Source organism: Seriola aureovittata, chromosome 19 (genome assembly GCF_021018895.1).
Source record: "Seriola aureovittata isolate HTS-2021-v1 ecotype China chromosome 19, ASM2101889v1, whole genome shotgun sequence".
NCBI lineage: Eukaryota > Metazoa > Chordata > Actinopteri > Carangiformes > Carangidae > Seriola > Seriola aureovittata.
Window position 1 is genome coordinate 15,605,218 of NC_079382.1, and position 17,519 is coordinate 15,622,736.

The 17,519-nt window shown below is 38.0% G+C and overlaps 2 protein-coding genes across 3 annotated transcripts in view; both read left to right on the forward strand.

Annotated features, from left to right (window-relative positions):
• The first annotated feature begins 3,960 nt into the window (after positions 1-3,960).
• rsph3 (radial spoke head 3) lies at positions 3,961-8,067 on the forward strand. Its single transcript, XM_056405633.1, has 8 exons — positions 3,961-4,197; positions 5,025-5,106; positions 5,210-5,351; positions 5,439-5,584; positions 5,745-5,948; positions 6,921-7,083; positions 7,268-7,354; positions 7,901-8,067. Exons 1-8 carry the CDS (start codon positions 4,088-4,090, stop codon positions 7,978-7,980), a joined length of 1,014 nt encoding a protein of 337 aa, XP_056261608.1. The 5' UTR covers positions 3,961-4,087; the 3' UTR covers positions 7,981-8,067.
• A 2,981-nt stretch (positions 8,068-11,048) lies between these two features.
• Positions 11,049-17,519, forward strand: part of ezrb (ezrin b) — a 30,306-nt gene continuing 23,835 nt past the window's right edge. The window contains exons 1-2 of one of the 2 annotated variants that reach the window (XM_056404933.1): positions 11,049-11,202; positions 12,900-13,021. In XM_056404933.1, coding sequence (XP_056260908.1) covers positions 13,010-13,021 — 12 coding nt within the window. In that variant the 5' untranslated portion in view covers positions 11,049-11,202; positions 12,900-13,009. Of the gene's footprint in view, positions 11,203-12,821; positions 13,022-17,519 lie in introns of those variants that run through there. The other variant, XM_056404934.1, reaches the window with a different exon arrangement.

A 17,519-nucleotide genomic window follows, 5' to 3' on the forward strand; every position in this document is an offset into this window, starting at 1 on the left:
AGAACTTTGGAGACCAAAGATAACAATGCTTTTTAAAGTGAGAGTTTCTTAATTGTTTTAATTTACCTTCTATGTTTACATCAATGCTATATTTTTATTATCATGCTTTGTTATGTGTGTTATATTTAACTACAGGAGCAACTAATAATAATAATAGTATAATAATTAATTAATTATTTTCTTGATTAACTGGTGACATGTTTGGTATGAAAAAACAGGGAACAAGACGGAGAGTCTACAGCCGTGCTAGCTGCTCTGATGGGCTGGACTTTGGCACAGCAGTACCTTGGGCTAAATGCTAACCTCAGCATGCTAACAGGCTCACAATGACAGCCTTAACTTGCTGATGTTTAGCAGGTGTCATGTCTACCACATTCACCATCACCAAAGTTTTTACAGTAGCTCGGGATCACCAGAGTTAGTGAGATTCACTCTCTGGAAACTGATCAGTATCACACTTCATGGCAACCCTTGTATGAAGTGAAGCAGCGTTTCCGTTTGGACCAAAGTGTTGGACCCACTGACAAAACTATTAGACTGACATTACCATCCCTGAAAAATAGCAGCTTCCAAGAACATAATTTGATATTTTCATTTGAATTCTACTTTTAATGTCTATCTTAGTTTGTACTGTGAGACCTGAAGAACAATTGTGAGTTTACATTCATATATGTGCAGTGTATATTGTGGTCATCAACAAACATCCAGCCAGCTGACAGACAGAGTCTCTTTAGCTGTTTTTCATCCATTGTACAGCTCTCATCTGCCGACATTGTTCCTGCTCAGCTCATTGTGACCACTCTGTAATTATGAGAGCGAGAGCATGTCAGTGTTTTCACCGTGAGAAACTCTTCAATAATCAGCGCTGCTCAATGTGAACTGATGTCACAGTACATGCACGTGTCAGGTGTGGATTCTTTAAACAAAGCAGAGAGTATGTTCACCCAGACGATTGGGAGACATCATATAGGAGTTGAATATAATAACGTGGACGCATGTGCGAGCGTAGAATAATGTGTTATTTATTCATAAGCTTATTATCTTCTCTGTTGGTTGAAACACGTGTTATACATGCACTGACTGAACTTAATTCTGAATACCTGGCTGTGCTTTGCACCAAATGAATGAAATAAATCACAAAGCTAAAAGTAAACGTTCATATTTTTCAAGTCTGTCTTAAAACAATACTTTATATTATTATATTATCATACTTAGAAATATACTTTATAAGTACTTTTCCATATTAATAGTAGTATAACAAGAAATAATATATATATATATTATATATATAAATATATAGTAAAAAAAGCTGCTCAATGTGTTTACTTTTGCTGTATTGTTACTACCCCACAGAGGGAGGAATAGTCTTTCAGGCTATAAAAAAGTTTTAAAAAAAAATCTCATCACAATTTCAGTATAGGCTTGGTTTTCCAAAATCTTTCAGCCAGATCTCATGGACTTCCTCAGCAGATGTCGTTCGCCCAGTTGTTACTGAGATAGTTACGTCGTCATCATATGATCTACAGATGGAATCAGACCTCAGTGAGATAACTTGAATGAATACGAGTTATTATTAGTTATTCATATTGTTTATGAATGTCTCGGCACAAACTCAGCATTGTAAGCTTCACAGAGACAGTTATTTAGGCCTGTTGTATTGGATTGCATTAAACTGTGCAACTGTACCTCTAACTGTGTCCACCCCATTACCATTGTACATTTTAAAATTACTATGTTGCCTGTACTGTATGTTTCTCTTGTCTACAGTAATTGCCTCTGTCTCAACCTCTCCTCTCTAACTGCTTTTTATTACCACCTGTTTACCTCTTACTGTACATGTACATTACTGCTTCACTAAAAGCTACTTTTTCCACTTGACTACCTGTCTGCATTCATTACCACCCAGCTTCCTAATTGTGAGTTGCCTCCTGCTGTTTTAAAAAGGCTGAGCGAGTGAGTCAGCGTGACGACACGCTGTGGAAGTGTGTTCCTCTACACTGTGTTTACATAAAGTTAGATGTATTGTTATAAGTAGAGTAATTAAGTTTGTGGATGGTGTAAAAGGGAATCAAAGCTACAAGTCTGCAATAAATCCAAAAAAAAAAAAAGAGAAAAGAAGATGTAGTGAGTACATTACTGTACTGAAAGAATATGAATGTGTGGATGCATGCCCTGCTGGTTGCATAATCTCATGGCTGGCAGTCAACACTAATGAGGAGAGGCTAACACAGTGGCAAGCAGAACAGTTTTCCCTTCAATAAAGAGTAATGATTTGTGACAGCTGAAGCATAAACGATATAACATGCAGAGAGGAGAGCACATCCCAACCCTTTATGACACAGAGACCTCTACACTCATCTGAATAGACATTAATTATTCTTTTTAAAAAAACATCAGAAGCACATGGCATAACTCCAGCAGGCTCCTCTCCTACAGCTGTGGCTATATTTGGCTGTTTGCGTTATGAATAAAATATAGTTTTCCTGGAAATGTTATATAATAATCATTTGTTTGGCTATTTAAATAGTGTCAGTGTTGCCTGTTATGTAACACAGCAGACATGCTAGTATGCAAAACTGGCATAGTAGTATCATCATGGTAGTAGTAGTCATAGTGGTGGTAGTAGTATATTTGGCTGTTGGTAGTGATTGTAGTGATTAGTAGTGCAGGACCAATAGTGGTAATCAAGGTAGTAATGGCAGTAGTAGTAGTAGTAGTAATAGTAGAGAGTGGTTATTAAGTTATTATTATTCTTATTATTATTAAACTTATTATTATGGAAATGTTATACAAGCACCATTTGTTTGGTTGTTTAAATAGATCCATCTGTTATGTAACAAATGAAACATACAAAACAACATGCAAAACGGTGGCATAATCGTCTTTGGAATAAAATGTATGATATGGAAACAAACACAGGTGCCAGTTCAGCCATCCCTCTGACCACAGAGCCGTCACCTTTTCATTCAAAGACAGTTCTGTGTAAATTCAGGTACCTTGATTTCTTTTTCTGATACTTTCAGGCTTTTCGTAAAGCTGATAATGCTCTTTGTGGTTAACATCATCGTCAGTCGAGTTTCAGCTTTCCTCTGCTAAATGCCTCCTGCAACCCACATTACTGTGTCACCTGTGAGCAAAACAAATCCAGCGCTGTTTAAGGTGTTAGCCGATGTCAGGCCTGCAGCACAGTCCATAATAACAGTTTGTCTTGTCTTGCAATCATGGTAATATCAGTAGAAATGTCTAAATGGAATATCAGTTTTTAAAATCATTGTTTCACTACGTTTAAGTGAGCATTCAAAGAACAGCACACGTTCAACGTTGTCACCTTTTGACTTATCTGTGCAGGAAGTGGTCTCTGCAGCAATACTCAGAACTTCTCAGTTGTGTTGTAACACGGAACAAGACACTACAGACAGTGAACGTTTTTTCAATAAGCTTCAGCACCCTTGTGAAACTACACTCCGTGTCTGCTGACCATTCTAGTTTTTGTACATTAAAAAAGTTTCTTCATGTGTTATCTGTTCATTCATTCATTCATTCATTTGTTTGTATATTTTGAGAATGAAAAATCATTCTTGACTTTGGAAACATCATTAGAAAAACAGTATCTTTACAAGGTCCATTTAGTAACTATTTTGAAGCTCAAGAAGTCCTTAAAGTAGTCATAAAAATGAGCATCAACACAGCAATATGATGGTATGATGATGGTATGAGAACAGCTACTAAATGACCTTAAGGATTTTGTTTGAGATAGAAATAGATAAAAGTATTATTATTGATATTACTATTAGTGGTCTTATGGCAGTGGTAGCACTTAAATAGCAGCAGCAGCAGCAATAGTAGTAGTAATGGACACACTACTAGTAGTACTAACGGTTCAACGGTTGTAGTTAAAAATAAATGCTTTTAATTTCCAGTTTTTATAGGAAGTGACGTAAGGGCCGTTAGCCTACACTTCCTAGATACGGTTGCTACAGCAGCTTGTTGCTTCCTCTAGTTTGCTTTAGTAGCCTGTCCGCTACCAAACATCAACGTTAACTATCACAACTACAGTGTCTGATGGTTTTCTGACCGTTTCTGACAGATGGCTTTTGTTTCGCACAGCCACAGGGATCCAAACGGAACTTACACCTTCTCCAGTCGCCCCAGACCAGTAGAGAACCGCTCTAAGTACAGAGAGCCTCCGTGTGAACAGTATGTGTCGTCCTGAAACCTGTGTTGTTAGCACTAATGTTGTTTTTGCTAGGTGCTACCGTTGCGTTAGCGGTAATTAAGGCAGTTAGTCACCTAACCCATCCAAATCAGTGTAATGTAGTCTACAAGGAGTGAAATAGCAAGAAAATGCTGGAAACATTTCAAATGATCCTTCTGAAGAAATATTATATCTACGGTGATTTAAAGTAACTAGATAGATAGATAGATAGATAGATAGATAGATAGATAGATAGATACTTTATTTATCCCCTAGGAGAAATTCATGAGTACATTCACTCAAGTACTGCACACTTTCCAGGTACTTATCGTTTACTTGAGTACTTCCACTTCATGGCACTTATTAGTCCATGATATTTATCCAAAAGCTTTTAGCTACAAATGGAATATGATACATTGTTACAGTTAATTAAACCTGTTAAAGTTAAAGTGGTTAAAGTAGTTAGTTAAAATTACCTCCACCAGCTCAGCCAGCTACATAATTAGAGTCATACAATATATAATAATATAAGACTGCATAATCAGTAGTTTGCTACTTTAAGTACAATTTCCTGATAATTCTTTTGTACTTGATTGCAGGAAATTTCACTTTAAATTGTAAATTTTTACACTGTGGTATCATTACTTTTACTAAAAGAAATATTCTCAGTACTTCTTGGCCCACCAGACAGAAGGAAAATTCTTGAAAAATATCTCAAATATTGCCTTATTTCACTACCAAATACTGGCCCATCATGGATAAACAATTCATCTTCGAGGCTAACAAGTGTCAGGATCAGCTGACTTTTCTTTTTGTTTTTACAATGCAGAACACACAGTAATTATGGAAACATTATGTATGACCGTCGCGTTGTCAGAGGAAACACTTACGCTCAACACATCATACCAACTGTAAGTATGAAACATTCATCTTGCTATGCTTCATTGCTGACAGGTTTGCCCTTGTATCCATCACTTTGTCTTAAAAATGTTTTTCATCATGCACCGTTGACAGACAGCTCAGCCAGACCCTGCTGAAATACTCAGACAACAGGAGATCAGGAGGAGAGCCATTGCTCGGAGACGTGCCAGAGAGCATCTCAAACCCAAGACTCCTGAAGCCCTGCAGGGCAGAAAACACATTGATGTTCAAACAGGTTAAGCATTTCTCTTGACAACTTCAGAACTTTTACCTCTTGGAAACCAGAAGCACTTTTTCTCAATACTCTTAACTTTATTTTCAGATCTTTATCTTGAAGAATTGAGTGATGTTATAGTGGCAACAGATATTGAATGCCAGACTGAGGCTTTCCTGGATAAACCAGCAACCCCACTCTTCATACCTGCTAAATCTGGCAAAGATGCTGAAACACAGATAGAGGAGGGAGAGGTGGGTAACCAGAGGTCATTTTATAGTAAACATAAACCCAGTGTTGTGGTGTTTAAAAGACATGGGTGATTAGGAGAGAGTCTACAAAAATGTCACTTGGAAATGTTTGTAGGTTTGATCAAATTAAACCCTATGTTTTAACAACTAGTATCCTCTGCAGTTGTTTGACTTTGACAGGGAGGTGCAGCCGATGTTGGAGGTCCTGGTGGGGAAGACAATAGAGCAGTCTCTGCTGGAGGTGATGGAGGAGGAGGAGCTGGCCTGTCTGAGGGCCCAGCAGAGGGCTTTCGAAGAGCTCCGAAATAATGAGCTGGCAGAAGTGCACCGACTTCAGGAGCAGGAGAGACGCCACAGTGAGGAGAAAGTACGCAAATGATAGAAAATAGGAATAAGTTTATCCAGGTCGTGAAAATCAGGAAAAACCAGTGATGCCATGAATGCATCAGTCCTGAACAAACAGCTGGGACAGGGCTGAACGATCTTAACCCAGTGGGCGATGATTTAGACGTCTGAAACCAGACTACTGAAAACTCGTATCCTTAGTTTCTTACTGCAAGACGTGACCCTACGAGAGCACACTGTTATCTGGCCAGGTTAGAAGTGTAATACTTACTTCACAAGAGAGATTTCTGTATTGATGTGTTTTCTCTGTGCTCATCTCTCTGGTGTGAGGAGAGCACTTCTCTCTGTGTGGGGAAAAAGGTCATATCAAGTGCATCAGTCAGATTTTAACAGTAAAAGTTTCAGAAATTTGACAGGTTCTTCTTCTTATGTTGTCAGGGAAACACTGTCGTCATTCAGATCTAATCAAACTTTAACCTCTCAGTCTTCATGATGCAGATAAGCTACGTTTTTGAGCAATTAAATCTTATTAATTTTTAACTTATTAAGCTTAAAAATTAGATTTTTGGTTATCACGTCATAATATTTTATGTAACAGAAAATACTCAGGTTTTTGGGGCTTTATTTACTCAGTAACTATTAGTGAAGCTACTTGTCAATCAAACAGTATTTCCACCTCTAATGATTTCTTTTTCTTTTTTTATGGTGTTCTTTAACTTCTGTTTTTTTAGGTGGTTTCTTTTTATGCAAACTTTCTGTTGTCACAGTCATTAAATGCTATAGTTTTTGAATGCTAGAGACTTTTTTCAAAAAAGGAATCAAACACCAAACATTTCGGACAGCAAATATAACATCTTTGATAAAAAGCACGTAGGGTGAAGTAGTAATGTGTCATATCAGAAGAACTGATCAACCACATCACAAAAAAAGATTATGCTGAAAATAGACCCATAATCTTGTTTTAAACAAAAGAAGTTTTTTTTTCTGATCTCAGGAGCGTAGAATTGCCCAGCAGAAGGAGGTGATGAAGAAAGAAAGAGAGACTGCAGAGAAGATTGCTGCCCGGGCATATACTCAGCAGTACTTGGCTGATCTTCTACCTGCAGTCTTCACCTCACTGAGAAGCCACGGCTACTTTTATGACCCTGTGGAGAAAGGTCAGCTACCCCTTTCTGACACATGAGGACATCACTACACTCCGCTGACATTTCCACTTCCACAAAAACTCTGATGTGACCTGCGACTAGAAGCCAAATAGATCATCCCATTCATACTCTGTGTGTGAAAGTTTTGATATGGGTGTTTAACTTTTTTTTATCATATTTGTGGTTTGATTTCCAGATATTGAGACTGATTTCTTCCCATGGCTGATGGATGAGGTTAACAACAGTTTGGAGAAGAGATACATAGCAAGAGAGATGCTGGACAGTAAGGGAAGATAGTATAATATTTTTTAATTAAGGCACTCCTGTGTTCAATCTGAACATTTATCTAATTTAATGATCTGTATTTTTAAATGTTTGTTCTTTTTTTCTCACTGAGCATTAAACAAACCAAGTGCTGTTCACCACCAAGATCCCACATCAGAACCCATAAACCATAATTGTCTGATGGCAAAATCCAAGATATGGGTCTCCACAGAATATAAACATCTGATCCTGATGTTACAGATTAAGCCAATCTATTTGTACCTTCTAGAGAGTTCCCTCTAAAAACCAATCATGATTTCTATAAATATAACTTTCTTCTAAGTTGTTTCAAGCTAACCAACATGTTCTAGCCGCTGTTATTATCCTTGAGAACTAGGAGGTATTTCACGAGTCCTCCTCCAGGGGTCATCAAGTCATAGACATTGTTGGAGTACCATCTAGTGGCTCTTTACATACATTACAGAGGTCACCATTGTCAGACATACAGTATTGTTCACACAGCAGAATGTGACTGAAACATCTTCATCCTGTCTGTCTGTTTCAGCTGTCATCCATGATGTCACCCAGAAGAGACTGGAGATGTTCAAGGAGCTGGAGACACAACCAGACAAATCTGACATATAGCACTGACAGACTCAGTGGTAATAATTCACTGAGATAAGTCGATGACATTAATCTATTATCAAAAATAAACTTTTGCTGACAAAATTACCATGAGTTATTTCTTTGATAACATGATACCAGTGTATCTGTATTTAGCTGATGGTGAATCATTACAATGACCCTGATACATCAAGGAACATCTGACACCAGCGTAATGATGATTATTCTGTGATCACAAGTTATTTGCTCTTAAAACTTGAAATCAGAATTATGACTCATGATTTGTGGTAAATTGGTAAAATAGTTGAAAATTTAAATGCTGTTTTGTATTATCCATTTTCCACATTTGCACTCTCGTATGTTGCCTATCTAGGATTTCTGTTTATAAAAGTTTATGTAAATTTTCCATGAACTTTGACCTTTACAGTTCCTTCAGTGTTTGAAGCAGTTGGGTTTTTGCTGCACTTCATGGATGAGGCATTATGAGATATTTTTTCTGAAACATTCGATCACATATTGTGGCCTATATAGGCTTTTGGTGATTTTTTTACTTTTTATTAGTTGCTAGATATTTCATGGCTATAGTCAAACCAGAGCAGTGCGGTTATAGTATTAAATGTGGACATGTTTTATATCTTGAGTCATTCTTAGTTTTCTGAGTCTTTATCATTTGCCTCAGTTTTGTGATAATCCGTCAAAACAGTCTGTTTTCTGTCAGGTATGCAGTACTTTGTACATCTTACCGCTTATCAGAAGGAAGTTCCTGCCTGTTACCAAGTTTTCAGAACACCAGCCAAAGAAAATCTGACCAAAAAAGTTTTATCTAAAAAACCATTTCAGTTATACAGCAGGTGAGCAACTGTGTTTAGGAACTCTAAATATTTGAAGGACCATTCAAAGTGCTTTCCTGTGACTTTATCTATTTGCATCTGGTATTGCTCTACAAACAGTTCATTCAGGAGCCCTAACAGGCAAATTCAAGAATATTTTGCATTGCTCTGACTGACTCATCTATAATATCTGACTAAACCCAAACAAACAAACAAAAAAACAAGGTTACATAAGTTGATTTCTGTCTTATCATCTTAATTTCTTATTCTTTATAAGGGGTTCTTTGTATAGGCTACTTTAATTGATAAATAAGCCATCTAATAATGTTGTTTGGTGTTTGGTTTGGCCATATTTTTAACGTATTTTCTCCTTTCAATTGGCTCAAAAACTATTGTAGTTAACGAGGGTATTGTGATGATGATGGCAGTGGTGACAATGGCCAGGATGATAAACGTCATAGCTGGTTAAGTAGTACAAAGTGTCAGGCACGACTGTCACATCACTCTTTGCTTTCGTATTATGGTGAGAAGTAGGTCTAACCTCCGATATATACGGCTCTATTTTAATCCCATCTTCTCATTGGTCAGGTCACCTATGACGCCTCCCCTCTCGCTCGGCGGCGCTTCCTCGGTTCAGTGAAGGGCGGATGACGCTCATTTCCCCTGTGAAATACTGTGCAACAACAAAAAAAAAAGTTTCTGCTGTGATGCCACTGTAAAGGAAAGGTGACAACTCAGTCTTTACACAGCGGATAGATGAGGCTTAAATGTATTTACTCAGTATTATAACAGTCATTGCTCAAATAGCTGCATTCACATTAATTTACTTTCCTCAGCTCAAGTGGCTTACACAAATAAAATAAAAAAATTTTTAACAGATCATTTTCAGGCAAGTACGGCAGCATACAAAATGGATTTGAAAGAAATAAGTAAATACATAATATACACAAAAAAACCCCAATTATATTCAAAGGTGTGATTCATAGACTTGTAGAATATATAGGATATATGATTAACTTAGGTAGCAGGATATGTACATTACATCCCTGACCTATTGTGTTATCGTATGTGTAATTTGAATGTTATGTCATGTTATGGTTTTTCATGTTTCATTGTCTGTTAAAATCAGAAAATTATAGGCTCATAATAATAATAATAATAATAATGATAGGATTCAAACAATAAAATTCTTAGATGAAGTACACAATGACAAGAAAAAAAAGTATTAAAATAATATTAAATAAATAAACAAATAGGTAATGGGTTTATCCTTCATACCAACAACTTAAAAAATATATACATACAAGTGAAAGAAAATACAAAATAATACATGTACATCATTAAACATGATGTGTATGTTTAATGTATAGCCTATCATTAATGTATATCAAACACAGATTGATTTGTGTACCAGTGATTAGCCATAGCCTTTATTTGCTTGAAACAATAGCCATAGTATGTTTTCATATAGGTTGCATCTTCGAATGGTCAGCTGACTTTCATTTTCCTTGTTTTTTTCTAATTCAAATTTTTTATTACTTTTGTCTTTGGTACATGACAGTAGATTGTATCACACTGTGAGACATTTCCTGTTGCTTACAGTACCTGTAACATCAGGGGTATGAACTAAAACAATAAATACAACATTTAAAAAATCAACAAGGAATGACTAGGAAGAATATTCATGCAGCATACAGTATATTAATTACTATTTTACTAATTATTATCAGGAGCCAGCGTTCACACTACAGGCCTATCAGTGAGTGTGATATAAGTCCAAAAGAGATCCAAAACTGGTGCCTTACTCTTATCCTGGTAGGTATATACTGGTGTGAAGTTATTGTGGAGTTTGCCTGTTCTTTTCATTCTTGGGTGTTTTCCAGTGTCTATGTATTGTCCTGGCAGAAACTGTGATTCCTGCCTCCACCTGATATGTTGTGTTTTGGGTTCTGTCCCCTAATACACATAATATTGGAAATAATGGTAACGTACAGTTTATCAAGTTTGACTTTCATTTTCCATGCTAAGGACCCCCAAAAATTATCAAATAAATATCTGATTGTTTTCCTTTTTTTTTTTTTTTTTTTTTTACCTTTGAGAGCTGTTGTGGTGCTAGATTCAAAACTACAAAAGCCCTGCTGTAGGTGGGGGAAAGACCTTCTTCAGTTAAAATGTCCCCTACACAATTATGAAACTATCTTAGGTGTTGTGGTAAAGCCCCTCAAGTGCCCCCTAAAGGTCCCCGGACCCTGTGTTGTAAACCCTCCAGCCTACCGGCGACAGCAGGAACAGGCTCGGTTGGATGTATGAGCGCCATATTGCGCCTGGCTGAACAGAGGGAGGGGAAATCTGCGGCTGCGAGCTTGGGACCGCGGTATAATCATCACCTCGTCTCCCAGCCTCACCAGCTCCGGTAAGACTTTCCCTAAGTGGACCACATGTATGTTGTACTGACCGAAGCTTGCGGCCCAGCGAGCTCCAAGCTGTGCTACATAAACGTATATGAATATACTTTTCGCACTTTTTCCGCGCACTTTCTGCTGCTCTGCACAAAGGAGACAAATCTCACAACAGGTGTCTGTGGGATTATAGTGAGGATGTGGCTGACTGCAGTAGGCTACAGAGGAAGCTCCTGCACAAAGGGCAACATTATTACAGCCTGAATTAAGGACCTCGAGGTTGAATCTTTAAACAGTTTTACGATTTGTGTTCTTGTGAAATCCTTATCCTCTGTCTGTGTCGTCCAAAGCTTCAAAAGGTGGGATTTTGTCGCTCGCTGGGCTTGACTCGTTTCCCTGTCGCTGTGGGTGTGTACTCACTTCACTCATAACATAGACGCAGCCTTACCGGGGAATATACACTGACAATCAGCACTTTGTTGCATGTTTTTACACTGTAACAGCCTCTAAAGGTGACAGTGTGCGTGGACAGTGTTATTGACTGTTGATGGTTACCTGTATTTTTATTCAACACTGTTTCTGTGTATTTAATAAGCGATACAGATTAACTGGCTTTCGTCAACCTGAATTGGGGTGTGCGTTTGTTTAGAAATGAAGACGTCAAAAGAAAAGGCTAAAACAGAACAGGGTGGGGACTATAACTTTATCATCGCTAGTGGGTGAGGCATGTTGAGTACCATATTTAACCTGCCTGGTGCCTGGATGATTCAATTGTGTCAAGGTGAAACAAAAATGTAGGGTTTTCCGGTGCCAAATTTCACAATAAAACTATCATTAAGTAACAGACAACAAAGGGGCTGGGCTGTAATACACACCCTTAAAATCAAAGTAATAGGCTGTCTGAATATTGAGCAATATTGAGCACCTCAGATGTAAGGATTTACTTTGATTCTTTGTTTTGTATTTGTATTTGTTTTTGAGTATGGGTCAGACAAAACAAATTGAGGACGATTGTGACTGAGCGACAACTCATTCTGATTCTGAAAATTTGCACTATAAATGACAGAGTTAAGTTGAGTGTATTCATTCTGTTTTGAGTACATGTCGAACATACAAAAAACAGGTTTTGTATGGGCATGAATGCACACATTCATACATATATACAGCGTGCCAAGAAGAACAGACTGGTTTGGGAGCAAATGGAGGCCCTACCCACTGTTAGTATGGTGTTCCTAATAAAGTGTTCACTGAGTGCATGTAAGTGAAGCCGCACCGAAGAACAAAGACAACAAAATATACTCATTAGAAGAATAGTTAAACAAAGATATAAAAGAAAAAATGAAAACTATTGATGGTGTACAATTTGTCTAAACCTACCTAACAATCATTTGCTAAAAATTATCAATTGACTTTTTTCCAGGAAATCCAAAGTCTTTAGCCCAAAGGAAGAACATAATCAGTTACTTAAGATATATATTAAGTGATATTGTGAAAACAGAAGACACCCTGAATTATTGGACTCGACCAGACTCGTGCTCTTATTTTGAAGGTTAGTCAGGTCAAGTTCCTGTGCTACCTGCTGTCAGCTTGTTGGTTTTTCGCGGTGATTCATCCTGATGACTGTCGCCTGCAGGAGTGCCGAGCTGCTCTCGCCGGGTTTAAGTAACTCAGAAGTGGCTGAAACTCGTTTCTCCTCTTTTTCTGTTTTCAGAAAGACACCGCGAGACGCACAGCCACACGGAGCACAGGTCTCTTCTCTGGAAACTTCTTCTTTTTTTAATTTAACAGCTCCTCGCACAGAGCCAGGAAAAGAACAGAAAAATGCCTAAAGCGGTAAGAAGCATTTGGTTTATTGATATTTTCACTCATTGCTTGTTGTATCACTCCTTTAAAAGTTGTTGACTGAAACATGTCAAGGGGCGTTAATGGAGGATTAACTTCCCTAAATTCTGTGTATTTATTTACACTTATAGAACTGTATCACCTTTTTCACATTAATCCAGCTTAGACTGAGTTAAGAGTACTTTTTTTGGTAAACTTAAATATGTGGTACAGTGAATGGTAACGTTAATATACTCTTGTAACACTGATGTCAGAATATATTATTTAGTGTAAAAATGTCATAACTCTGTAAAAGCTTTGGCAGTCTTTGATTCAAAATTGATCTGAGAGGTGATAATTAAATGATCTGACTTCTTTGTTGTTAAGTTGGAGAAAAAAAAAATCTTAAATCACTTCTTGGCAGGGGCGGATTGCCAGTGTTGAAGGGGATACTATCAGTTCCTCAACGTTCAAGCTGAGTGATTACTGTGACCCACTTGACATGTTCAGTTAATTACATTTTTTAACAGGTGGCTTCTTTTAAACTTTCAATGAATGACCCAGAAACACAAAACACTGGGCTTTAAAATGAAAAGAGGAACCTTTACAGACTGAATCAGAAACAGAGCTATAACATTTTTTACATGACCACATATGTAAACTTGAAACTTACAGTACCAGTAAGTATTTGTTAAAGGGGAATGCCGCTCAGATCACACACATTTGGGGTGGGGTGGGTGGGGTGGGGGCATATGTATAGGAACATCACACACTGCAAAGCTAGGAGCAAGAAACCCATACAGATAAGCATCATTTCTAATGTGTTCACAGTGTAGGTGGACACAGTCACAAGATGCATATCTTTGAAATCATTCTCATTATCTTACACTTGCGCACCATTACATCATAAACAAGGGGGGTGGGAAATCTCTTGTTTTGGTCGGCAGGAGTTTGTGATGAATACAGGGTTGTGTCTGTCATTAGAGGTTATTTTACAGGCTGAAATTTGGGATTGCTCTCCTCTCAATGTTGGGTTCTCATAGTCATTATGGAGACTTGTTAAAAATGTGAAACGGTGACTCAAAGTATTTATGACTTCAGTGGCTTTTCATCATCAGAAAAGCAAAAGGAAGGACACAAAAGACATAATTTGACTAAGTTGTCCTATATATTTTTTTGCCCTCAATTACTCTGGACTCATTATGCCCCACCCCAGCTATTACATACTGCACAGTGGCACATGGCGCAGGTCCCTCCCTCAGATCACTGTTTGGAAAATTCTAGTAGGCGTATAACAGCCTACGTATGTATATTCTACAGTATGAAGGAAAATGTGATGGAAATGAATCAAACATTGACATTTTTTTCAGTGTTGAATACAACTTTTTCCTCTATCCTCTTTTTTCTTTATTTAAAAAAAGTAAGAAAGGAAGTCCAGAGACCCCTGGCTCAAACACACAAATTGCTAACGTTTACAAGTAACACATTTAAAATGGGGAAAGATTTTAGTCAAAAACAGCCAAAAACAGGAGTCAGGAGTTGCTGCCAGAATCCTGGTCAGATCATGACAGACACATGTGGCTGTTGATCAGAGCAGCGTGTTGTGATGACGGTGACTAAAGCGCAGGTCAGTGTCATAAAGTGTGTTGTTGGTTTGTTTAGAATAGCCTCAGGGTTGTCATGAGCGTCGCCGTGGAAATGACATCATAACTGTCTGATAGCAGCTGCCCAGTTGCCACAAAACCGCCTTTTCAGACGATAATGTCTGACTGTTTTCCTTTCCATGATATCAAAGACTCCCGAGCCTCAAGTTAGATTTTTTTTTTTTTTTTTTAATTTTTATATTCTTCAGTTTACAGACTGTTCAGCATGTGGCCTCATGACCGACCCAGCTTTTACAGCATGGCATGAAAGATATGAACAGGACACTAAGTCTGTTTTAATGAAGTTATTCCTTTGATGCTGTTTGCACCAGAAAGTGGTGAGCCCCCTTCTCTCAAATTAATCCCTGCAAATGCTTAGTCTCACACTTTAAGCATTGGTGAGATATGTAAATGAGGGTTTATGTTTTGGCTTCGATGAAAAGTGTAAAATTGGATTTTCAAGTTTGAAGAGTGTCAGTGGCTCAAGCCTGTAGCCAGAAGTGAGGAAGGTAGTGGATGGTGGGAGGTCAGGAGACAACTCCCAAAAAGCTACAGTGAGATGAGCCTCATGTTACACACCAACTGTAGCTAACGATTATATTCATTGTTGTTAGAAATAAATTTTCACATTTGACAAGCTGAAACGAGAGAAATTATTTGGCATTTTTGCTTTAAAAATGGTAGAACGATTGATTGATTAGCAAAATAATTTCCTTTAATTCTCTACTGATTGCTGTAGTGTTATGTTAAAGCATTATAAATAAGTGGAAAAGAGATACTTTATCTACAGAGGAGTTGATGTGAGTTAGACATTTGTGGGGGTGAGATAACTGCCATGGACACGATGTTATGGGTTTGAATTCAGCATTGTCATCCTATGTCTTCCCCATTTCTCTCCTGACCTTTTCTGTCATCCTCGGATGGCAACTCTCATCTAATACACAACGCAAATGCATTTCCCTCAAAAAATCTGTAAAACAAGTGATCGGTGTCTTTAAAAGCTGCCTTACATTAGACTGCTGTAGTATTGACAAGTATTAGTCAAGTAACTGTAGTCACCCTGGTAATCAAAGATCAAAGAGGATAAAAGTGCTAACCAGTCTTAGATTTGATCCCGACTGGCACATTAACAGTCTGAATTATTACAGTTCAGAAACTTGGCATGATATCAAACATTCCACCATGGTGTGTTTGGAAAAGAGAAACTGGTTTTATCCCAGAGGACCAAGATGCCCAGTGGCAGGAGGTTGGACCAGATTTGAGGAGCGGTGAAGACTACTGGTGCTTCAGTGACTCATGTTTCACTTATCTGAATGAAACATTGTCAGAAGTAAAGGATGGCGCTCCTCGACTCTCCCAGAATTCTGTTCCCTTGCGCTCTCAGCCCCATGACACAAACCATTTCAAGGCGTGGTCACAGTCAACATGGATGGGTGTTTCCTTTTCATGTCCAGTCCTATTGTTAGTATTTCTTTCTTTGAATAATTGATAAATCAATCATGTTTGGAAAGCCCTCCAGTCCTGATTGCCGAATCCCAAAATGGTCACGAGTCCTTTAATTGTCGTTCTTCAGTTACGTGTGTTTAATGTTTACAGAGCCTGTGGACACACACACACACACACACACACACACACTGAGAGACACAATAGGCCTTTTCTCTCCATCCTTGTTGTGCTACTGCTCTACACTCAAATGGTAAAAAATTCATTTATGGCTATATTGCTCTCAGACCATTTTCAGTGGCGTCCCCATGGCAACTCGCTTTGCAAAAGACTTTTCTTAAAGCCATGCAAACTATGCAGAGGGTTAAATATTGAATGGTCTTCACTGAAGAATGCAGTACAACCCATTCACAGTTTAACTACTGAAGTGATGACCACCTCATTTCTTTAACCTGACCCGGAGCGGCTCCTTAACCTCACCATTGAAAAGGCGGAAGGAAAGCTATTCGGTTTATGATCATATATGGGCAAGGGTGGTGTTTACTTCCACTTTGGGGACTGAAACTAGGAAATATTTGGCATTCTTGGCAAATGACTTGATTGATTAACTTACAGAATAGTAACCTTTTCTGTCAATGAATCAATGGATTGTCTCAGCTATAAGCTAAGCTATAAGTTGAAATCCCTGTGTCTCTTCGTTTTATGTGTTTGATAAACTGAAAATCTTTGATCTTTGAAACCTCTTCGATTATGCCAGGGATCCTATATGAGTGAGTTGGATATAAATATTGCACATTGTTGATGACGTGTATGTGTGTTACATGAATTTAGATTTTCCTCTGCATTGCCTGCGTTACCATGGAGCTTGTGTTATTGTTGTTATTGTTTCTTGGTTACCAAAGTTTTTAACCCTCGACCAAGAGTGTGAAAATGTGTTTATGTGTCATTATGTCAGGTTAGGTTTGGGCTCCAGTGCTCCTGAAGCTAAAATGATTGAGTCACTCACTACAGTAATGACTTGTGAAGCAGGGATTTATATGGTCAAAATGAACGGCTGTACTTTCCTCTGACTAAAATTGCTCATTGTGGAACTCTGGGTCCTTGCCCAGTATATTTTTAGCATATGTGTCATGTTTTCTTTACCTCTGTGAATGGCCTCAGTTTATTGTGAGTTGCTGTTGGAGGACCTCTCTTTGAGATCAGATATCACTCACTCAGTGGTTTCTGTTGGCTCGTCTGCTGCACACATTCACATGTTCCATTCTCTGCCTGTTAGGGTGTGTGTGTGTTTTTTTTTTCCCTTGGTGCTCCATCTGCAACTGCTGTAAAATATAGACTGTGATATTGGGAGAAGCATCCCGAACTGTCAGAGCTGCCTCTACCAATTCACACAATCACTTTTAAACAAGGGAAGTCTCAGAATA